Source organism: Sciurus carolinensis, chromosome 3 (assembly GCF_902686445.1).
Source record: "Sciurus carolinensis chromosome 3, mSciCar1.2, whole genome shotgun sequence".
NCBI lineage: Eukaryota > Metazoa > Chordata > Mammalia > Rodentia > Sciuridae > Sciurus > Sciurus carolinensis.
In genome coordinates, this window is record NC_062215.1 from 37,248,150 (window position 1) to 37,268,435 (window position 20,286).

Below are 20,286 nucleotides of genomic sequence, written 5' to 3' on the forward strand. Positions count from 1 at the left end.
CCGCCTTGCTGAGCCACATGCACTTTCCCGAGTGTGCCAGCTGGTCCTTGTCTCCATGCCCTCCCAACCTGAAGTGTCTTTCCCCGTCTTGTCATCCTCCTCTAGGAAGTCTCCCCTGACTGCTCTCTCCTGGTGGGCTGGACAGAACCCTCGTTCTGCTCAGCCCTGAGCCAGCCTCTCTCCCACTCTGGGGACAGCCTGCTCACTAGGAGCACCTCAAGGCCAGGGCCCAAGTGTTATTCAACTTTCTACCTGAGATCTGTCGCTGCCTGACACTTCGTAGGTGGTACTTTTGTTCCTTGGTGGTGTGTGGGGGCGGGGAGGGTGAGGAATGAGCAGTGAGCACTGAAGGAGGGATGGACTGCCCGCTGGGCCACCTGGGAGCAGGGACCCGGCAGGCCGCTTACCAGCTGTTCACCCACACTCTTCTGAGCCCCCAGAATAATGCTGGAGGATGCAGCAGGCCCCAATCTCCCCGCCTCGCCTGGACCACAAGTTCCAGCACACTCCCATCCCAGGGCGACCCTAACTGCGTCTCTCCAGCCTCCGCCGGGTGCCAGGAGGCGTTGGCAGTGTGGGGTCAGGGCGAGGCAGTCATTCCTGACGCTAAAGACAAAGTGGCCCAATCCAGAGATACAGCATATAAAGCCACCTTCAAAGGGCCAAACTAGGATGAAATGTCCTTGTCCCTTCTTTTACCATGAATTTCCAGGCTCAGGAAGGCAGTTGCCCTTCTCTTGACAAAGCTGTAAAGAACGTGGGTAGAGCGCAGGCTGTCCCTGTGGTTGGGTGAGGCCCGCCTGCCCACTACCCATGGACTTTCCTCTTCCCCCGTCCTCTGCACTGGTTTCGCTGTCTCTGGGGCGTGTCGGAGGCTGCAGGGCCCAGCTGCTGGTGCTGGAGACCTCCATGAGCTTCTGTCCTGGTAACCCCTGCGTTCCTCACAGTTGCTCAGCCCACGTTAATGGCCTTATTTCTCAAGAATCAGAGGAGCACTGTGAAGGGAGTCCAGCTCTGCTGCCACCATGTGGCTCTGGGTGACTCATTTCCCCTCTAGGGCCTTGGTTCCCTTTAAGGTTTAGCAGGTGGGAGGGACTGAATGGTCCTGGAGGCTCCTTCAGCTGGAATGTTTTGCTCCAGTGGAGAGCCCAGCTGGGTGAAGGTTTTCCTCTCAGTTCCAGAATTATCAGGAAAACCATGTTTGGGAAGATCAAAATCAAACATGGCAAAACCCAACAAACCTGGAAACAACTACTCTTTGTATTTTGTGTTTGGCCTCAGCACAGCATGGGTGGCAGAGCTGTGCAGGGGACAAAGGAAACACCAAGACCTGAATTCATGCTGGCTCCACCCTTGATGAGCAGTGTTATCAGGGACAAACCACTTTTCTCTCTGAGGCCTCCGTTTGCTCATCTGTGGAAGGAGACACTTGAGCTGGGTGCGGTAGCACATGCCTGCAGTCAGAAGTTGAGGCAGGAGGATGGCACGTTCAAGACCAGCCTGGGCAGCTTAGTGAGACCCTGTCTCAAAAAAAAAGGGCTGGGGATGTAGCTTAGTGGTACCACTAGGAGAGGGGTGCTGATGGGGTGGTGGTGTTAATCCTTCCCAATTCATTCAACAGGCTCTGCTCAGAGCCTTCTGTGTGCCTGGCCTGGGCCTAGGTGACAGACAGAAAGGTGACTAGGACAGGAGGAACTAACTTGAGGTCTGGCAGGGAGACCGCCAGGTAACAGGCAGTCATGATGTACCGTGGCAGTATTGGTGTTTTTAAGGGTGACAACCGGAGTTAGTAAGAAGGATTGGTTCTGTAATCTCTGACACACTTTTTGTTCTTGATTAGAAAATGCATGCTTTAACATTCAGTACTCGGGCTGGGAATGTGGCCCTACGGTAGTACACTTGCCAAGCATGTACAAGGCCTGGGGTTTGATCCCCAGTACCACAAAAATAAAGACATAAAATTCAGCGACAGTTAGCTACAATCCACATTCTCAAGCAAAAGGTGGTCAAACCCTATCTGGTCCAGGAACCAAGTGAGACCAATCTTGTCTAAGTCGGTCATCTGACCACTGAGCTTTCTGTTAGGATGTTAAAGAAGTCTGGGGCTTGCGTGAGATTAGAAGAGTGGTGGAATGAACTGAGGGGAAAGGCCGCACGGACACCTGCAGGAGTGAGCAGGGAGACATTCCCAAACCATTAGAAAGGATGGTTTGGGTATTAGATCAGCAGTGCAGAGACAGCTGGCCAAGTGCTTGGAAGTGACGAAGTCACATCTCGGTCTCATGTCCCACATCCAAGGTGCAAATCTCTATTAAAAAGTTACATGGCAGCACAGGAGGCTCAGGCAGGAGGATCGAAAGTTCGAAGCCAGCCTCTGCAACTTACCAAGGTCCTAAGCAACTTAGTGAGACCCTGTTCCGAAATGAAAAATAACAAAAGGGCTGGGATATGGCTCAGTGGTTAAGTGCCTCTGAGTTCAATCCCTGGTACCAAAAAAGAGGAGTTACATGTAAATCAACCAAAAATTGGAAAACAACGTCCAACAATAGAGAATTAGTTAAATTATTGTATCTCAATACATTGGGCTATTGTCTGGTTATTAAAGTCATAATTTTAGAAGAATCATCAGTGCTCACAACCTATAATTAAGTAAAAGAATAGATCACAAAAAATACATAGCTTATGACTACAGCTTTGTAGTTCAATTCTTCATGAGGTATAAGAGATTGTGTGCATACACACACACACACATTTGAGGTGTACATAAGTCCACAAGTTCAGCATACACACAAAAAGTCTGTAATAAAAAATGTGACATGATAACAGTGATTTTTCTTAGGGGATAGCAACTAATTTTTACATACACATACTTTTGTGTTTTTTCTCAAATATTCCACATTCAAGTCACATTACTTTTATAACACTGGAAAAATACATGTTCTTTAGAAAATTATTTTATAATATCTTTAGTATTAAAATAATTTAAACACTTCAGTAAATGAAAGTGAACACAAGTTTGGGGAGCAGACCCTATGAAGACGGGGTACCCACTGGGTTGAGCTGTCCTGTTTTTCCTAGAACTGTGCCAAGGATCAGCCAAACACAGTGTTGTAACTCATCTGGCACCTGACACCTGACACCTGTCCTTCTCTGAAGAGGAAAATCCTGGCCCACTGTGGAAAACTGCTACTGTGCACACAAGATGACTCAGGGGTGGCTAAGCTGGTCTTATATCCATTTCCAGAGGAAAAATAAGGCTGATGGTTTGTATTCTCTCAATAAAGACTTCTTTCCTATAATATTTTTTTCAGGGACTGGGAGTGTAGCTCAGTAGTAGAGCACGTGCCTAGCACGCAGGAGCACCCCTCCACACACACATACATTTCTTTAAACATTGATACCTAAAGTTACTCTGATATATTAGAACTCCACATGAGACTCAGACTTAATACTGATTATGTATTTAACTATCTTAAGTTTTCTCTTTCACCATTTCAGCAGACACTGGTTCAGGAGAATGAAGACTACAACAACCTGGGTCTGTGTTTCTAAAGTTCCCAGGTGATTCTGCAACACCACAGGTTGAGACCCACCATTGTAGCATGTTCCAAAGTGGCAGTTGTCAGACTTTGCTGCAATCAGAATCACTTAAGCAGCTTTTAAAACTTCCAATGGCAAGACCATATCTCAGACCACTAAACTCAGAATCTGTGGGTCCCTGTCCATCAGTGAGCCTTAAGTTCACCTAGGCCAGGAGTGGTGGCCTGTATTTCCAGTCAGTGGCTTGGGAGGTTGAGGAAAGGAGGATAGTGAATTCAAAGTCAGCCTTGGCAACTTAGCAATGTCCTAAGCAACTCAGTGAGACCCTGTCTCTAAAAAAGGGCTGGGGTGTGGCTCAGTGGTTAAATGCCCCTGGGTTCAATCCTAGTACCCTTCCCTGCCCCCCCACCAAAAAAAAAGTTCACCTGGATGATTTCAAGATACAGCTGGATTTGAACTAATATTTCTAATGAGAAGAACCTAATAAATGGCTTAAAAGGATTTATAAGCTTAGTGGTAGAGCACTTGCCTAGCAAGTGGAAGGCCCTGGGTTCAACCCCCAACACTGCGAAACCACATCAAAAACAAAAAAGAAAAGAAAACAAAAACAAAAAACCCCAAACAGATAAACAGCTTGTAAAAAACAGTCTGAACGACTTTGTGTTCTCTGTCTCCCTCTGCTGGCCTTTCTACCACCCTGCTGTAATTTACCTACACTGGGGTATCCCAGGCATTGCTGCTTGCTTGGACTTAGAAAATTTTGCTAATAGAATTAAAAAGAACCAAAAAGAATTGAAAATTTTAAGAAAACAAAAATAGCTACAAAGCACATTCTTGTCTGTCATAGGATGGTCTAAGAGTTTTAAATGCATTAGGATAAAGCATCTAGGAAAAATTTTGCAGTATTTGGTAAATAAAGAGCAGCCAATAAATGCTAGTTATGACCATTAACAGTCAAGCATAAATTAGAGCCTATCTCTTGAGTACCAGTGATTCATTTTTAATGACTGGTTTTAATTCATTCAAAAATATTCTTAGTCACTTAGTCCTTGTCCCTGGCATACTGTTGGCTATGGGTAACCAGTGGTGAACAGATGTGTTCTGTATAGCGAGAAACTGAGAAGTTCTGTTTGCATTGTGTGTGCGTGTGTGTGTGTGTGTGTGTGTGTGAGAGAGAGAGAGAGAGAGAGAGAGAGAGAGAGAGAAAGAGAGAGAGAGAGAGAGAGAGAGAGAGAGAGAGAGAGAGAGAGAGAGAGAGAGAGAGAGAAAGAGAGAGAGAGAGGGATTTTAAGAAAGACAGTTTCAATTTTCCTGCTCTGACCACCTTGGGTCAAGTAGTGAAGAACAGAGGGAGAAAGGGGAAATATCCACTTGCTGCTGTTGGGACCATAGTTCCTCTGGTGCAAGTTTTAGGCACTTGCTGGCTGCACAGCCACTGATGCAGTGGGACTTAGCAGGATTTAAAGTTTGAGGTGGAAAAGCGAGAGGCAACACATTAAGGGGTTCCTCCACTCTAACCTACAGGATGCTCTTTCCTGTTCCTAGAACCAGAGCAGAAGGCTTGCAGCTCTTTCTGTCTGCCTCTGGTAATGAAACCCCAGGTTTTGGTCTACTTTTCAGTCCAGTCCAGGAAATATGAGAGGGAAAACAAATTGGCAAGTTTACTGAGAGTTTGGTGAGGCATAGACCTTGGTGCTTTCCTGTAATGGGACCTGCTCCTGAACAACTCTGAGGTACTCAGTGGGGTTACCCACACTTTAAAGTGTCCAAGTAACTTGCCAGAGGACATAGTTATTAAGTAGTAGAACTGCCTTTAAAAGCTGCATGTAATTTTGGAGCTCATATAAGCTGGATCTGTAGTTTCTGAAGACTGGCTCTTGGGATGGGTAGAAAGGCAGAAGCAAGAAAGGGTTCTTACCCCTGGACAGTGTGGCCTATCCCTTTGCTTCCCCTTGAGGGACCTGTGGGGACAATACTGAGGTTCTTGTTGGCAGACTAGAGATCCTATGGTGGCACCTCTCCCACTGATGGATTCAAATTCTCAAGGCATCCTAGCTATCACCTCACCTAAAAGTACAGCTGTTTGTCCTCACAAAAGCTGGTGGAATGTTGGCAGTCTCTCTGCCCAGGACTCTGGAAATGCAAGGAAATACATGTTTGACATTTATTGAGTGCCAGAAGCTGTTCTAAGAACTTTCCATGTATTAATTAGTCTAATTGTTTTAACGTCAATACAAAGAAGATGCCATTATCTCCATTTCACAGACTAAGGCACAAGAAGTTAAGGAATTTTCACAGATAGAAATCTAGAGAGCCAGGGTTTAAGCCCGGGTTCTTCATCACTGCACAGTATTCATGAAGTAAAGGCTGAATGAACCAAAGTAGCTCACCATGCTCTTAGGTTGGAAACATGGTGAGGGCTTGCTCATGGTCAGTATTCACCTGCGACTATTGAAATCAAGGAAGTCTTTGCCCCTATGTTCAAGAGGAGATTTCCATCTCCTCTGATCTCTGTAGCACACCTGCCTCACCATTGACTGAGATCATAGAGGGGGTTACATGGATGTCTTTCTGGAGTTTTAGAAGTGGGTGGCAGTCAGCAGGTTTTTTTTTTTTTTTAATTGTAAACAAATGGGATACATGTTGTTTCTCTGCTTGTTCATGGTGTAAAGGCGTACCATTTGAGTCAGCAGGTTTTACATTGTTCACAGGAAAGGTACAAAGAAGTCTCAGTGCTGTCAATCCAATGAAGAAAGGCTCTAGCTATTGGAGCTCCAATCTTTAAATATCAAAACAGTTTAGACTTTAACATTTAAAAAAAAAAAAATCTTTATGGTGTTGGGGATTGAGTCCAGGATCTCATGCATGTTACGCAAACTCTGTGTCACGGACCCACATCCCCGGTCCAGAATTTGGTATTTGAATTAGAATTCTGAATCCGCAGGGTTTTCTGCATCAAAGTGAGTTCTAACTCTATTTTCTGGGTGGCTTCAGTACTGTTAGTGTTACTGAGGCACCAGTCCCGGGTGTCTGAGAGGAGTGTCTGCCCTCAATAAGAAAAGCAGCATCCCTTTGAGACAGATGTCCAGACCCAACTCCTGGAATTTCTAGAGGTGCTTAATCTTTTCTTCCCCTTTATGTGAACATTAACATCCACACCAGGGCCCTGGAAACCTTTGTAGAAACTGCAGGTTCAAAAAGAAATAAAGGAGATTTTGTTCAAGATAAGCCAAAGATAAGAATGAATCTTCAAATGAAACCAGTAGACATTTCACAAATATTTTATCAAGAAACCCACCAAAGTTCAAAACCAAAACAAACAAAAAAAACCCCCCAAACCAAAAAACAAACAAAATCACCCAGGCTACTAAGTTATATAAGTCGCCTTTTTACTTTTATGAAAACGCAAGTCAAGAAGTTGCCATTAAATGTACTGAAGACAAAGAAGTTCCAAGATTTGAGAAGGGTCAGGATTCCTGTAGGTCAGGGCAGGTTTGATTCCATCTCCTGGGTCCTCTCCAGCAATTTATATTCAGAATCATCTCCAAAGGAGATTAAGTTTAAAGAATGTTCTTTGTGTATGTTTTCCCTGTGTCTGTGGTCTAATTCTTCGGAAACTAGTTCTCCACCAGTGAAGAATGAAGACTTCAAGGAAATCTAAGTGCTACGTGCTCTCGTCACTGCCTCAACAGCAGTTTTTCAACGCGTTAGAGGGGAGAAAGGAGCAATTCAAGACAAAGACGAAAAATTAAAAGTATATACCCTTAAAATATGTATCTCAAGCTCCATGGTAATTAAATACTAGATCACCAGAGCTCATTCTCTACATCTTGATTCTTACTTACGTCAAAAGTAATTGTGGAATATTTTAATTGGCTCATATATGTCCCTAAGTTCCTTATTGAGATAAATTCTAATAAATTGTTGGCAATCAGGAGACAAAGGCAAAGTCTAAATATAAATAATTATTCTGTGAGAAATAACTTTCACCATTACTTGGGCATTATCAAAATAGCTTAAAAACCTTTCTTTCAACCAGTGAAATTACACAAGTAGTCTTTTTTGAAGGCACAAATTAAAAGGAGGCAAAACAACCATAAATTTAGTGTATGAGGCTACTCTTCTCAAAATATATTAGAAAATCTGCATAGGAGTTGAGGTTGTGGCTGAGGCCAGAGGCTCCTGCGTGCCAGGAGTTCACTCTGGCTCCTGAATTGTAAAAGAGGCTGGAGGGAGCCTTGGGGTGGCACTTGGGGACCTGGCACGGCAGCTACTCACTAAGAGGAACTACTTCTGGATTTTAGCAGCTGGTGCAGTTGTTCCAGTGCAGACTGACTAAGCATCTGCTCTGCTCACAGCTTTCTATAAATGTGACCTGACCAAAACAGGAGATTGTGGCCACACTATTTTCATTAGTTTATTTTAAAAGAAAAAAATCCCCGGAGATATAATACACAACATTCTATCTAATTCCTTCCTTTTTCTGAGATTAAACACACTTCACAACCTCCCAGTGTGCTCATCTGACACTACAGTCTGACCCCCGGTGGGTTACTGTTTGCCAGGTCAGAGCTCCCAAGACCCTGACCATGACCAGTGCAGCGGAGCCACTCTCCAAAGCAGCCGAGCCCTTTGAGAAGACATTAGATAACTGCTAACCCATTCTAAATAAATAGTGGATGAACTAACTGTTCCTGTCTGTTAAGATTAAATCCCACATAACCTAGGCTCAAGCTTGGATCTTCCTATGACCATGTTTGACATCTGGAAAGTATGGTGGAATAGTCACCGATCTGACAATCCTAGGAGTGCCACTTGTGATCCAGAGGCATCAAAATAAACAGTCAGGATATCTTCTAAAAAGTCCATGATGGTCCTTCTGGCTGTGTCCCCAGCCAGTGCCTGTACACTGCTTATATGCTTCAGGGCCATTTTGACCATGTGGACTCTTTCTTGCGGGCTGTGGGCTGTTCCAGAATCATCTCCCTCTGCTCCAGATTTTAAAAACTGTAGGAGATAGGACCGGACCATATCTCCATTGAGTTCAAGGGTTTCTTTGATGCAGGGCAGGTCTGAGGCACTGGCCAAGTTCAAGAGGTGAATCAGTGCCTGGCAGATCTGGGTCCGCAGGCTGGCACAGTACTTGAATTCCAGAAAGTCTGTAGTGTCTTCACTCTTCTGCAAGGCAGTGACCAACGCGTTCCAGATCTGAGCATACTGCTCTACAGAGCCATACCGCTCTCTCTTGCTCGGGATGGAAAGGGCAGTGGCAGATCTGATGCGCACTTTGAAGTTCTTGCATGATGTTACAACGGACGTCAGGGCATCGTAGGCCTGGGAGGTCCATGGAGCTGTCCCTAGGAAGAATATAGTCATTAAAACCAGTAAAGGTATAGAAATAAGTTGGGGGGTGGACAGTGGAGGTGGCATGCACACTAGTGCTCCAGATAGTCATTTTATATGCCCATTTCTTTCTTAAAATAATCCCATAAGATCAGGATATCAAGTGACTAAATGGTGGGATCCTAGGTTAAGTGACTGAATACTGGTCCCCAAACCTCTCTTTGCATAGACAAGCCTGCAGCATGCTTAGGTCTTTTGCTACCCAATACAGGACCCTTGGTGATTTAGAAAAAGATTTCTTTTCTAGGAGGATTCTCTCCAATGGGGTGAGATTTGGGAGGTGCACAGAATGAACTGCAGCCCTACCTGGCCTCTCAGCTGGGTGTAGCTCAATAGTATACAACCCATACAACTGTATGCAGCAGCCCTATTCATGCTAGCAAAAAAAAAATTTCCTCACCCAGATTAGCATACACACATTGCTTTGGCCATAGCAAGTTATACATTTTTTTGTGAAGAAAAAGAATAAGATGCCCAGATTTCTGTCTTTCTTCCATTCCCAAAGGCCCAGAGAAATCACCCTGCTTTCCTCCTCCCCAGTTACCCACTTCATTTTGTGGTCTCCTTATTCTTCAAGACCAGCCCAGAGTAGAATGTAGCTCCTTTAAGTCTCCCAGCCCTTCCTTACTTCTTTGTTGCCCCTGAGGACATGCAAGTAGGACCTTAGAATTTGTGGATGCTGCTGCCATTTGCAATGGACCACCGTTTGAGGTCCTTGAATCTCGCTGTCCCACCACCATCCGTAGTCAGGTTCCTGGCTCACTTTCCTCTTGTGGTTGCTAACAGCTCTGCCTCCTCAGTGGAAAATGTCATGAGGCTACCTCTCTGCCAGCTCCCTCTGGTCTCCTTACTTGACACAGGCTCTGCAGGCCCAGAGGATTTTCTCCTCTCCAGGAACACATTCTTAGGTTCAAGTTTTGTCAGAGAGACCAATGTATAAGGCAAATGCTGGCATTCAAAGTGAAAGTGAGTGGCATCTGGGGCTACGATCCACACACCTAAGCAGCTGCTGGCCCTGAATGGTATATCCAGCTGTGAGTCATGTCATGATGGTATGACTGACAGACACCTTCCTTAGATGTGGCCTCCTTTTCTGTTCCAAGAGCTCATGGGATTTCATATTTGTACCTTTTTTTCCCATTCCATTTTTAAAATATTTTTCTTGTTGAAACCATATATACTTATTATAGAAAACTCAGAAAATGAAAGCAGAAAAAAAATCTACTCATCAATCCACTCAGAGGCAACCAGTATGAATAATTAGGTCAATTTCCTTTTCACCTATTGAGATCTTACTATAGAAATTATTTAATATTCTTCTTTAGTTTTTGTAACATAAGAACTATTTTCCCAGATTATAAAAAAAATCTTTGTAAATATAATTTTAAATGGTAACAAAATATCCTACTGAATATATATACAATAAATTCTTTTTCCTTTTCCCTAAATTTGGGTTTCCATTATTTTCTAATACTGTGACAAAAAACATTGTGACAAAGAGGTTGTCCGCTAGAGTGAAGAGGGAAACTAACTTACCAAGAGGAAGGGCAGGATTTTTAAACACGTTTCCCATTGCGTAGCAGGCGTTCCATCGGACTTTCATGGCAGCCTCGATCAGAACAGTAGAAATCAGAGCCTGGATAGACTCCTCAATGATTTCAGCAAATATGGGTTTTTCTATATGACAAGGTTGCAGAAAATGAAGCAAATTTCCAAGGGCCCGAACTGCATTGCTTTTTACCTAGAATAAAATGTAAAAGTCTTCGAAATCTGTTTTGCCAGAGATGTTTCAGAAAGTATGATTTCTGCTTTAAAAACCCCAGGAGACACTAGATTTCTCAAAGCAAGAGGATTAATGAAATGTACATCCTGTAAGGGTGCAAGTCCTTGGAACTCTGCAAGATCATATCTGGTTAACTCCTGAGCTATCAGAAAGGTGAGGTCTGCAATCCGTGGTACAAAAGCAGAAAAACAACAAAAACCCCCACTCTTTGCCTGGCTGGCTTCCTAATTCTTCTCTATCATAGTTTAATTGCCTTTTCCTACATGATACTTTGCAACTTACAATTACTTAACTGTTTATATGTTTGTTTACTCTTCTCTAGGAAAACCATATGCTCCACAAAAAGAGGGACTAAGACTACCTTAGTCACCATTGTATTCCATGTATGACAGCATTCTCACATGGGAAGATCCTCCACAGGCTAAGAAAGGGGTTGAGGTGTGGGCTTCTGGCCTAGAATAGTCACCAGATCTTTGCTCATTAAAATCAGGATTGTAACCTCTAGCAAGCCACATAGGAAAAGTCAGAGACAGGGGAAATAAAATGACCAGATCTGCAAAGCAGGTTCTGGCTTGAATAATGCATCTATGTGTGTTCAGGAGGAAGACAACATACAAAAAAAAAAAAAAAAAGAAAGGTGAGGTCTGTGCAGCTCCTGCCTTGGATTGCTGGTGTTAGACTGCACCTCAGAGAGGTCTGTCTTCCCAGCTTTACAGAGATGGAGCTTGAGGCCCAAGACAACAGGACCAGGGTGGTTTGCTAGGCTTCGTCACTCCAGCCCAGTGTTTTCCATTAGACCAGAACATCTTCACTTTTGCAACACACTACAATCATCCAAGGTTTTGGTTTTGTTTTTATACCAATTTCTTGTACTCTGACCCAGAAATTCTGATTGACTTACTTTGAGGTAGGGCTTCCCAGGTGATTGCCAGGTTCTTAGAACCACTGTAGTAAATTAGGCACTTGGTCTGGGTCAGGTACTGTGCTAGGTGCTTTGACATAAGGCACCTCAGAGTCTAGTGAAGTATATGCAATGACTCTCATATTCTAGGTGGGGAAACTGAACTTCAGAGATGCTACAGAACACACCAGAGTCACCAAGCTACTAAAGGGGAAGCCAGGACTCAAATCCATGTCACTGACCTAAATCCCAGGTCTATGCTTTTTAAGTTTATATTATGTAATCAAAGATATTCAAAGTCAAGGGTTCATCTTTTTGACTTGTCAATTCCACTTAAAATTTTTTGGGAAATAATGAATAATATTAGGAAAATATGAGTATATCATGTAGTATTACAGTAAGCTCTGATTTTTTTCATGACACTAGAGACAATAAAAAAACGGCATAAGTGCAGAGTGGGTCAAGTTTTATCCTGAGTATACTCTCTACCCCCTTTGAGGAGGGGACATTTGCTTGGGACTGTAGCTATCGGATATGGTACAACTACAAATACTAAGTATTTAAACAAGAATTACTAGATTTTGTTCTGAGTCTACCTTGTCTTTGTCCTTGGAGGCTTCTATTGCTGACCGCAACATTTTCAAGAGCAGGAGACCAGAGAACTCTTCCTGGAAACTTGGGTCTGGTGTTTCCCTATTCCACCCAAAGCATGCAAAATAAGTTAAAAGGTAAACCCCACTTAAATATATACATATAAAAATATATTCACTTAGTATAACTACAAAAACTGTAGGAAAACAGCTTAACAAATCTGTTGAAACCACAGCAAGAACTTACAGTATGTATGCATCTTTCTTCTCTCTCTCTCTTTTTTTTTCCAGTGTACTGGGGATTGAACCCAGTGGTGCTCTACCACTGAACTACATCCCAGTCCTTTTAAGTTTTTGAGACATTGCCCAGGCTGGACTTGAACTTGGAATCCTCTTGCCTCAGTCTCCTGAGTAGTTAGCATTACAGGCACGTGCCACTGTGCCTGTTTTGGTATGTACTTCTTAACTCAGTAATTCTATACCAAAGGATGTATCCAAAAGTAATATCTCAAAAGGGAAATTTTATGCACAAAAATGTTCACTGTGGACAGAAACCTACAAGTCTAAAGTCTAAAAAAAATGCTTAGGTAAAGTGGGTTAAAAACTCATTACAGAGCAATGACTATATAATAATTAATAAGTACTTATTAGAAGTCAATAATGGAGAATGCTTAAACATGTTACTTACTCATGCCACTTTTACAGGGTTAAGGGACAAAAAGCAAGACACTTGTGTATGAGTAACAACAGGGGAAGGAGATGTAGGTATTCAGGTAGGAGACAGGTTTTACACTGAATACCCCTTTGTACTATTTGAATTTTTTTAACTTGTGAATATATGATTTAAAAATATATTTTAAAAGTAGGGCAACCATTACTAAGGTTTTGGATTTCTACTTTTATATTTTCTATAATGTGGATATGTTATGTATATTAGCATACAGTATTTTTATACATATAATTATACGTAAAATTTACTTATGTATATTTTATACATATAAAGATATACATAGAATATTATATATATTTAATACATGCAATTCCCAATATATGTTAAGAACAGCTTATTAATCTTATCCTTTAAAGGAATATAAAGCAAAACAAGCAGTAAGACGGACTAACTGGGGGAATTATTATTAATTCTTTTACAGTAGGGATGAAAGATGCTCTCTTGGGACCTCTACCTCAGAAGTCACCCAGGGAAAACAAGCCGAGTCACCTACATGTTGACAATTAGAGTGTCTGTCAGGTTGCCCAGGGACCAGGCTGCTTTGGCGCGGACATTCAGAGACTTGTCTTGAAGTGACATCAGTATGGCATTTGCTGTGTCTGCAACAAATATGACATCCTGTAAGATGAACCAAACACCGCATTACTTGGAGTTCACACTGCTGCCTCTGAAATACTCAAAATTTATTTTCACATAAAGCTATAACCCTTTATTGCAAAATTTGATTTGGAAATCAAAATAGAATCAATTCATTTACTAATCTTTTATAAGATTACAATTTGGATGCTCAAGACACCCATGCCATGGACACCCAACCAGCCTGTGGATGTGTTCCTGAATGTCTTACAGCCTGGTCTGTGATAGTTATCCACGAATTCTGTCCTTGGGTTGATTTCCACCTCCAGGAAGCTTTGTTCTGACAATAAAGTACATTTCCAAAACATTTCCTACTCACTATACACTTCTCAGTGAGACGAATGTCACAAAGAAGGGTGAGGGAGAACTTCACCTCTTTCTTAGTAAAACCTGTATCAGCTTTCTAAATTATTATTCTCACATGGTACTCTCATTTCATTTTCATTCAGCCATTCATTAAGCATTCACTGGATACCTGGGTCCCAGGCGGTGTGCTAAGTAATTTAAAATAAATGTACTATAGGCATTACCATATTTTTGTAGCAATTAAAGAAACCAGATTATAAAAGAAGTTAATTTCCTTTACTGCCCAACTCAGGAGTTCTATATCGGCAAAAAAGCGGTGATGTGGATTACACAGAGACAAGGCAGAGCTGAACAGGTTCACTCTGACCTGTCTGAGACAAGGAAAAAGCACGTAGACTCCAAGGGCCCGTGAGGTCGCAGCTTTCACTAAACGGTTCTTGCTGTCATTCAGGCCAAGTAGCATTGTAATGCACAAAATCTGCCTGTCGTTCTGCAATGATAAGGGTGACAAAGGGAAAAGCAAAATGAAATGACTACAGCCAAGTTTCCCCCAAATGACCATGAAGTACCTGTTGAACTCATATTCAGGAGTCGAATGCACTGTGATCTTGAGGGCAGGCTACCCTGGTATAGTGCAGGTTCCATTCAGACTCAATGGTTACCTCAGCATTTACTTTGTGTGAAGCACACACAGCATCTCATCACATTTAGCTTTTCAACTGTGTGAGTTAGGTCATTTTTTATTCTTTTACTCCATTAAAGTTACATTCTTTATAAAAGCTAATTTGTATAAATAAAAACAGATGCACATTCTGCTGAAGACTATAGAAAAGCAGCAGTTTGGATACTGCTATGATCTGAATATTTATGCCCCTGCCAAATTCATATGTTGAAATCTCCCAAAAGGTGACAGTAATAGGTGTTGGGGCCTTGGGGAGGTGATTAGGTTATGGTAGCAGAGCCTTTGTAGATGGGATTAATGCCATTTTAAGTGAGGACCTGGAGAGCTGTCTTGCCCCTTCCACCACGTGAGCTAGCCAGAGTCACCTAAGAAAGAGACTGAGCCCCTAACAACACCAACCTCCAGAACTTTGAGAAATAAATTGCTGTTTTTTAGAAGTCACCCAGTTTATGGTATTTTATTTTAGCAGCCCAAGCGGGCTAGGACAAATACCCTATGGTGGCATCAAATCTAAATATCTTCACCTTGGGCTGGGGAGATAGTTCATTTGGTAGAGTGCTTGCCTCGCACAAGGCCCCAGCATCGCAAAAAAAAAAAAAAAAAGAACAACTTAAATATCTTCACCTACTCTATGTTGTCACATGACTCCCATCTTAAGATGATAATATTAAGTTCTAGAAAAGTTAAGATAGTCATAGAGCTGGAAAGCCCCAGCATTTAAGCCCAGATCTTTTAAACTCTGGCAGGAAATCTTTCTGAACTCTCTTTGCCGTCACAGTCGTGCTACTTTCCTCCACCACCCACCTTCTAAAACACAGGGAAAAACAGCTTTCTGACAGATTAAGATTATACTTTAAGTTCTCCCATTTGTTGTTCCCACTACCCTCATGCCAAACTCAAATAGAATAATCGCCTTTTCCTTACAGATAACTTTGAAAATATTTCAAAATAAAAAAGAATCAAACTTGAGCTCCAGTGCTTGGGGCACAGTTTGAAGGTAAGGTTACCGGTAAACTGCTGAAGGCCTCGGGCAAGATGGAAGACAGGGCGTCGCAGGCACTGGCCTGGAGAGTCGGGTGCTCTGAACTCTGCAGGGCTCGGGGCAAAGGACCCTTTAGCATCTCAGTCCAGAACATCACTACCTGAAAGAGGCACAGTTAAAAATGCAGTGGGACCAATTAAAGTTAGCCTACCACATACTGAATGTGGCCTTAGTGTGACATGTTTCCTTAAAGTACTGGCTTTCTGTAAATGCTTCACTGGTTCTTCTTCCACAATGATAAAAAGGAATTTAGAAAGCAATTAGTCAAATCCTCATATTTTATTGACTAGGAGATTAGAGTGTAAGGAAGTCAAACAGCAATATCGATAATGAGGAGGATGAAGATGATAGTAAAATAGCTAATGGTTTTCAGAGAGCTGATCACATGCTGGGCATTGCTCTAGGTGCTTAAAGTACTTCAACTGGTTTAAACCCTCAGCACAACTTACATCATTATGTCTTTTTTCACACAAGGAAACGGAGGCACAAAGTGATACCATAACTTGTGAATAGGCAGCAGAGGCCAACTAGAATCCAGATCAACTGACAGTTAGGGCTCTTTCAGCCTGGTTCCCTGTGGGCACAGGGTGTCAAAACAGTCCCAGGCTTGTATTCTAGATCAAGGAGCACAGACAGGATCCAGAGGCTGAGCTGGAATTGAATCCTGCAGCTGCTGCTTCCTGTTTCTTCCTGTCCACAGCCTTGGGCAAGTAACTTAAGTAACTTAACCTACCTAAACTTTGGTTCTTCTTCAATAAAATGGGGCAAAAATATCTATGTTGCAGAGTCTGTGATAATAATACTGTGTGCAAAATTCCTTCCACAGGATACCCTTAAAAGTTCCTACATGGTAGATACTCTTAAATTGGGCAGTAGGCTCTTTTTTCAGCATTTTGAAGAATTATATAACTTCAAAGTCCCTCAGGTAGGCATCTGATTACTTTTATTTCCATGCTTTATAAAAATCCTGGTATTTCATGTTCATTTGTAAATCCATCTGTGGTTTTGGTAACTCTAGTTTCTGTCCTATGGATGTGGACCTGGGTTTTGCTATATATTCAAGCAATAGTTATATCTTCCTCTGACTTCAGCTCCTGGAAACCCAGTCTGGGCCCTTCCTACTCCAATACAGAATAATGTGGACAGGTGTGGTTGCCAGCCTCCAAGGTGGCCCATAGTTATTCTTACCTACTAACGTTTACACCTCTGTGCAGTTCCTTCCTGCACAGAATACAGCTGACCTATATAACCAATGGATGCTGTGAAAGTGACAATGTGAAGCTTCTGAAGCTAGATCATAAGACACACCAGCTTCCATCTTGCTCTTCCTCTTGGATCATTTGCTATGAGGGAAGCTGGCTGCCATGTCAACAGGACAGTCAAGCAGCCCTGTGGAGAGATCCTCATGGGGAGGAACTGAATGAGCCTTCTGCCAAAAGCCAATGCTAACTTGTTGGGTACATAAGTAAGCCACCTTGGAAGAAGATCCTCCAACCCCTGGAAAGCCTTCAGTTGACTGCAACTCTGGGTGGCATCTTGACCACAGCCTCATGAGAGACCTGTACCAGAACCACATGGCTAAGCTAGACCGTGTGAGAGAATAAATGCATATCACTTAAAGTTGCTAAATGACTATGGTTGATTTATTACTTAGCAGTATACAAGTAATATAGAAAGTCTATTGTCTTCTCTAGAGATGAAACAATCCCTGAGTGTGAAGAGTTAAGAGGCCCATCCACAGCCACTTTCTAGCGAGGACAGAAGTTTGGATTCCAACCTAGTTCTATATGATTGTAAACCTCAACTCATCTCCCTGTGAATGGTTACATTTTATTAACTTTTCCAGCAATCTTACAATTTAAGGATTATCATTCCTCTTTACAAGGAAACTATGCTTATAATCCTATATACATTAAGTGATGCTCTCCAAATCTGATCCTATGCCTTCTGATACAAAATCTTTTCATCATTCTATGTAAAAGAAACACTAATTTTATTATTCCTGGTTGTACCTTATGTATAATCCTACTACATACTGAATTACAAATAAAACCTATTCATGTAAGTTTCATGTCATGCTAGATTATAAATCACAGTTTGTGACATTGGAAGAAATCATATCATCTATTCTACTTTATCACTGAGTCGCCAAACCACTCACAGCTAAAACACAACTCCCACTAATGTCATATGGTTTGTTTTTACAGTATTTCAATAAAACTGTAACTGAAGCAATAAGAAAAGCAAAAACCATGGATATGTATTTACCAAGAAGACTGGAACTCTCTGCTCAGGTGCTATGGTAGAATCTGGTTTATACTGTTGTATTAAGCCTGTGCCCAGTTCTTCCAGAAGCTGCCAAGATAAAAAAGAAATAATTATCAAAGCAGAGAATTAGAACTGGAGGTAACAAATCAGCTCACTTCCATTTGACGATCACTTTAAATCATGAGGAAGAATAATTTCTAAGTGGTTTTCCTTCTTTTCTCATTAACTCCTATAAAAGAGGCATTCTTCTGAGGAATAAAATCAGCATCTATAAGTTGTTAATTTAATACCAAACCAATTCTTTGGGTTTATGTATAAGAACTGAAAATAGAGGAATGTATGGCTCCTGTACCTGCAGCCTCCTTAAGAAATCTGGCTTTTAATGAAATTACCTTTGCTCCATGAAGCTGAATGGATGGATCTGCTTCTCCCATGCATTTGCAAATTACCTCGCCAAGTTCCATCAAGTAGACCTGAGCCACTGAAAAGTAGCCCCTTGCCAGGTGAGCCAATACCTACACAGAGAGCAGGGAATTAGCCCCAAGAGCTGAATGCAAGGCTGCAGTATCCAGAAAAGTATTTCAATATTTCAGAAATCACTTACAACTATCAAGTGACTGAAATCTGATGTGAATGAAATGAAAAAAACAACCAAAATCTTTATTCTATTACTAACATCAAGTAACTCTAACATAATTCTATGATGCTTTATAGTTTGTGATTGTTTTTCATTTAATGTTATCTCAGATCTCTGAGTAATCCTTTGAGGTAGGTATTAACTGCATTTATAGCTGAAAAAACTAAGGCTGAAAAGGTTAAAAGACGTATTTAATGTTATCTAGAATATCAGCAGCAGCTCTAAGCCTGTGTCTTAGATTAGATCTGAGAATAGAAAGAGCAAATACTTTTATCCAGTGTTAAAAGTATATTCCTTTGAAGAAGCAATTATTTTGTTTCACTAAGCAGATACAAGATGATAAAGTTTATTGAGAATTAAGCATTTTAAGTTGCAGAATTCGAAGACTAACTATATTTCCTTTCAGAACTAGTATACTATCTATTACACCCACCTGTCCTACCTATCATATAATACCTGAGATAACTACAATAGCTTTTACAACATTTTACAACCAAAGCCCTCTCCCCCCATCAAAATAACAACAAAAACAAACCACCCACAGCTAAAACACAACTCCCACTAACATCATATGGTTTGTTTTTACAATATTTTCATATGCCTGCTCCTCACAATCACCTTCTAAAAGGGGAATGATTACTTCCTTTTACTTTTTTTTTTTTTTTTTTTTTGCAGTACTGGGGATCGAACTCAGGGCCTTGTGCTTGCGAGGCAAGCACTTTACCAGCTGAGCTATCTCCCCAGCCTGATTACTTCCTTTTAGAGATGTGGAAATGAAACCTCTACCTGAAGGGCCTCCAGTCGCATGGGGGATGGTTCAAAAGTGCTTCCTGCTACAGAGCCAGCATCACCACCTGAGTAGCAATCCTCTTTGGGCAGTACAACAGTGGAAATACAAAGTCGGATGAGCCAGCAGGGTTCCAAAGACCCCTTCGGTGAGCTAACTGATGTTTCTTCCAGAGAGGATCCTGCAGGGGCTTTCTTCCACCAATCAGCAGGGCTGAGGTGAGGAGTGGCTGAATTGCTACTGCTGAGTCCAGAAGAACAGGGCTGTTGCAGAAGCAGCTGGACTTCAGGTAAAGGTGCATGAGTGGACACTATAGCTCCCAAGAGTGTGAGACTTGACACACGAACATTTACATCTATCAAATAAAAGTCAGAGGCTATCATCAAAGGAACCGCTATCATAAATATCAGTTACCTCTGTAGGTAGATAAGTATTATTAGATCCTTGTTTAATTAGGTCTATTTAAACGTCCAGACCTAATTTCAAGTTCATAAGAAACACAAGGGACAACATTGTAAAGAAACAATCTGACACTAAGAGAACATTACATATTCCATAAGACAACTGACTGGGAGTCTCCAAAAATCAGTATTATGGGGGGAAAAAAAAGGTGGAGGGACCACATGATTAACAAAAACTGAAGTGATACAATACCTAAATGTAATGCATGAACCTTGAATGAATCAAGGCTTAAAAAAAAGCTATTAAAGCTAAAATAGCACCATTTGCAGAAAACAATGGTTTTCTCTGCTCCCTCTGTCATAGATAAGTTGATTATATGAACATGGGTCTATTTCTGGGCTCTCCGTTCCACTGATCTATCCTTTTGCCAATTCTACACTGACTTAGTTACAAATGTTCTATAATAAGTTTTGAAGTTGGGTAGTGTCAATCCTTCTGTTATTCTCTCCCAATACTGGACGACTACTCTGTCTTTTCCCTTTCCATACAAACTTTAGAATCAGCTGACATGCAAATAAT

The 20,286-nt window shown here is 41.7% G+C and overlaps 1 protein-coding gene across 1 annotated transcript in view; it reads right to left on the minus strand.

Moving 5' to 3' along the window:
• Positions 1 to 6,795: 6,795 nt before the first annotated feature.
• The window catches only part of Heatr6 (HEAT repeat containing 6), a 32,326-nt gene continuing 18,835 nt past the window's right edge, over positions 6,796 to 20,286 (minus strand). Inside the window, exons 12-20 of the mRNA XM_047546618.1 lie at positions 19,305 to 19,660; positions 18,274 to 18,396; positions 17,882 to 17,968; positions 15,579 to 15,713; positions 14,257 to 14,379; positions 13,441 to 13,565; positions 12,224 to 12,320; positions 10,480 to 10,684; positions 6,796 to 8,897 (exon numbers count right to left, since the gene is read on the minus strand). Coding sequence (XP_047402574.1) covers positions 8,326 to 8,897; positions 10,480 to 10,684; positions 12,224 to 12,320; positions 13,441 to 13,565; positions 14,257 to 14,379; positions 15,579 to 15,713; positions 17,882 to 17,968; positions 18,274 to 18,396; positions 19,305 to 19,660 — 1,823 coding nt within the window. The 3' untranslated portion in view covers positions 6,796 to 8,325. The remainder of the gene's footprint in view (positions 8,898 to 10,479; positions 10,685 to 12,223; positions 12,321 to 13,440; positions 13,566 to 14,256; positions 14,380 to 15,578; positions 15,714 to 17,881; positions 17,969 to 18,273; positions 18,397 to 19,304; positions 19,661 to 20,286) is intronic.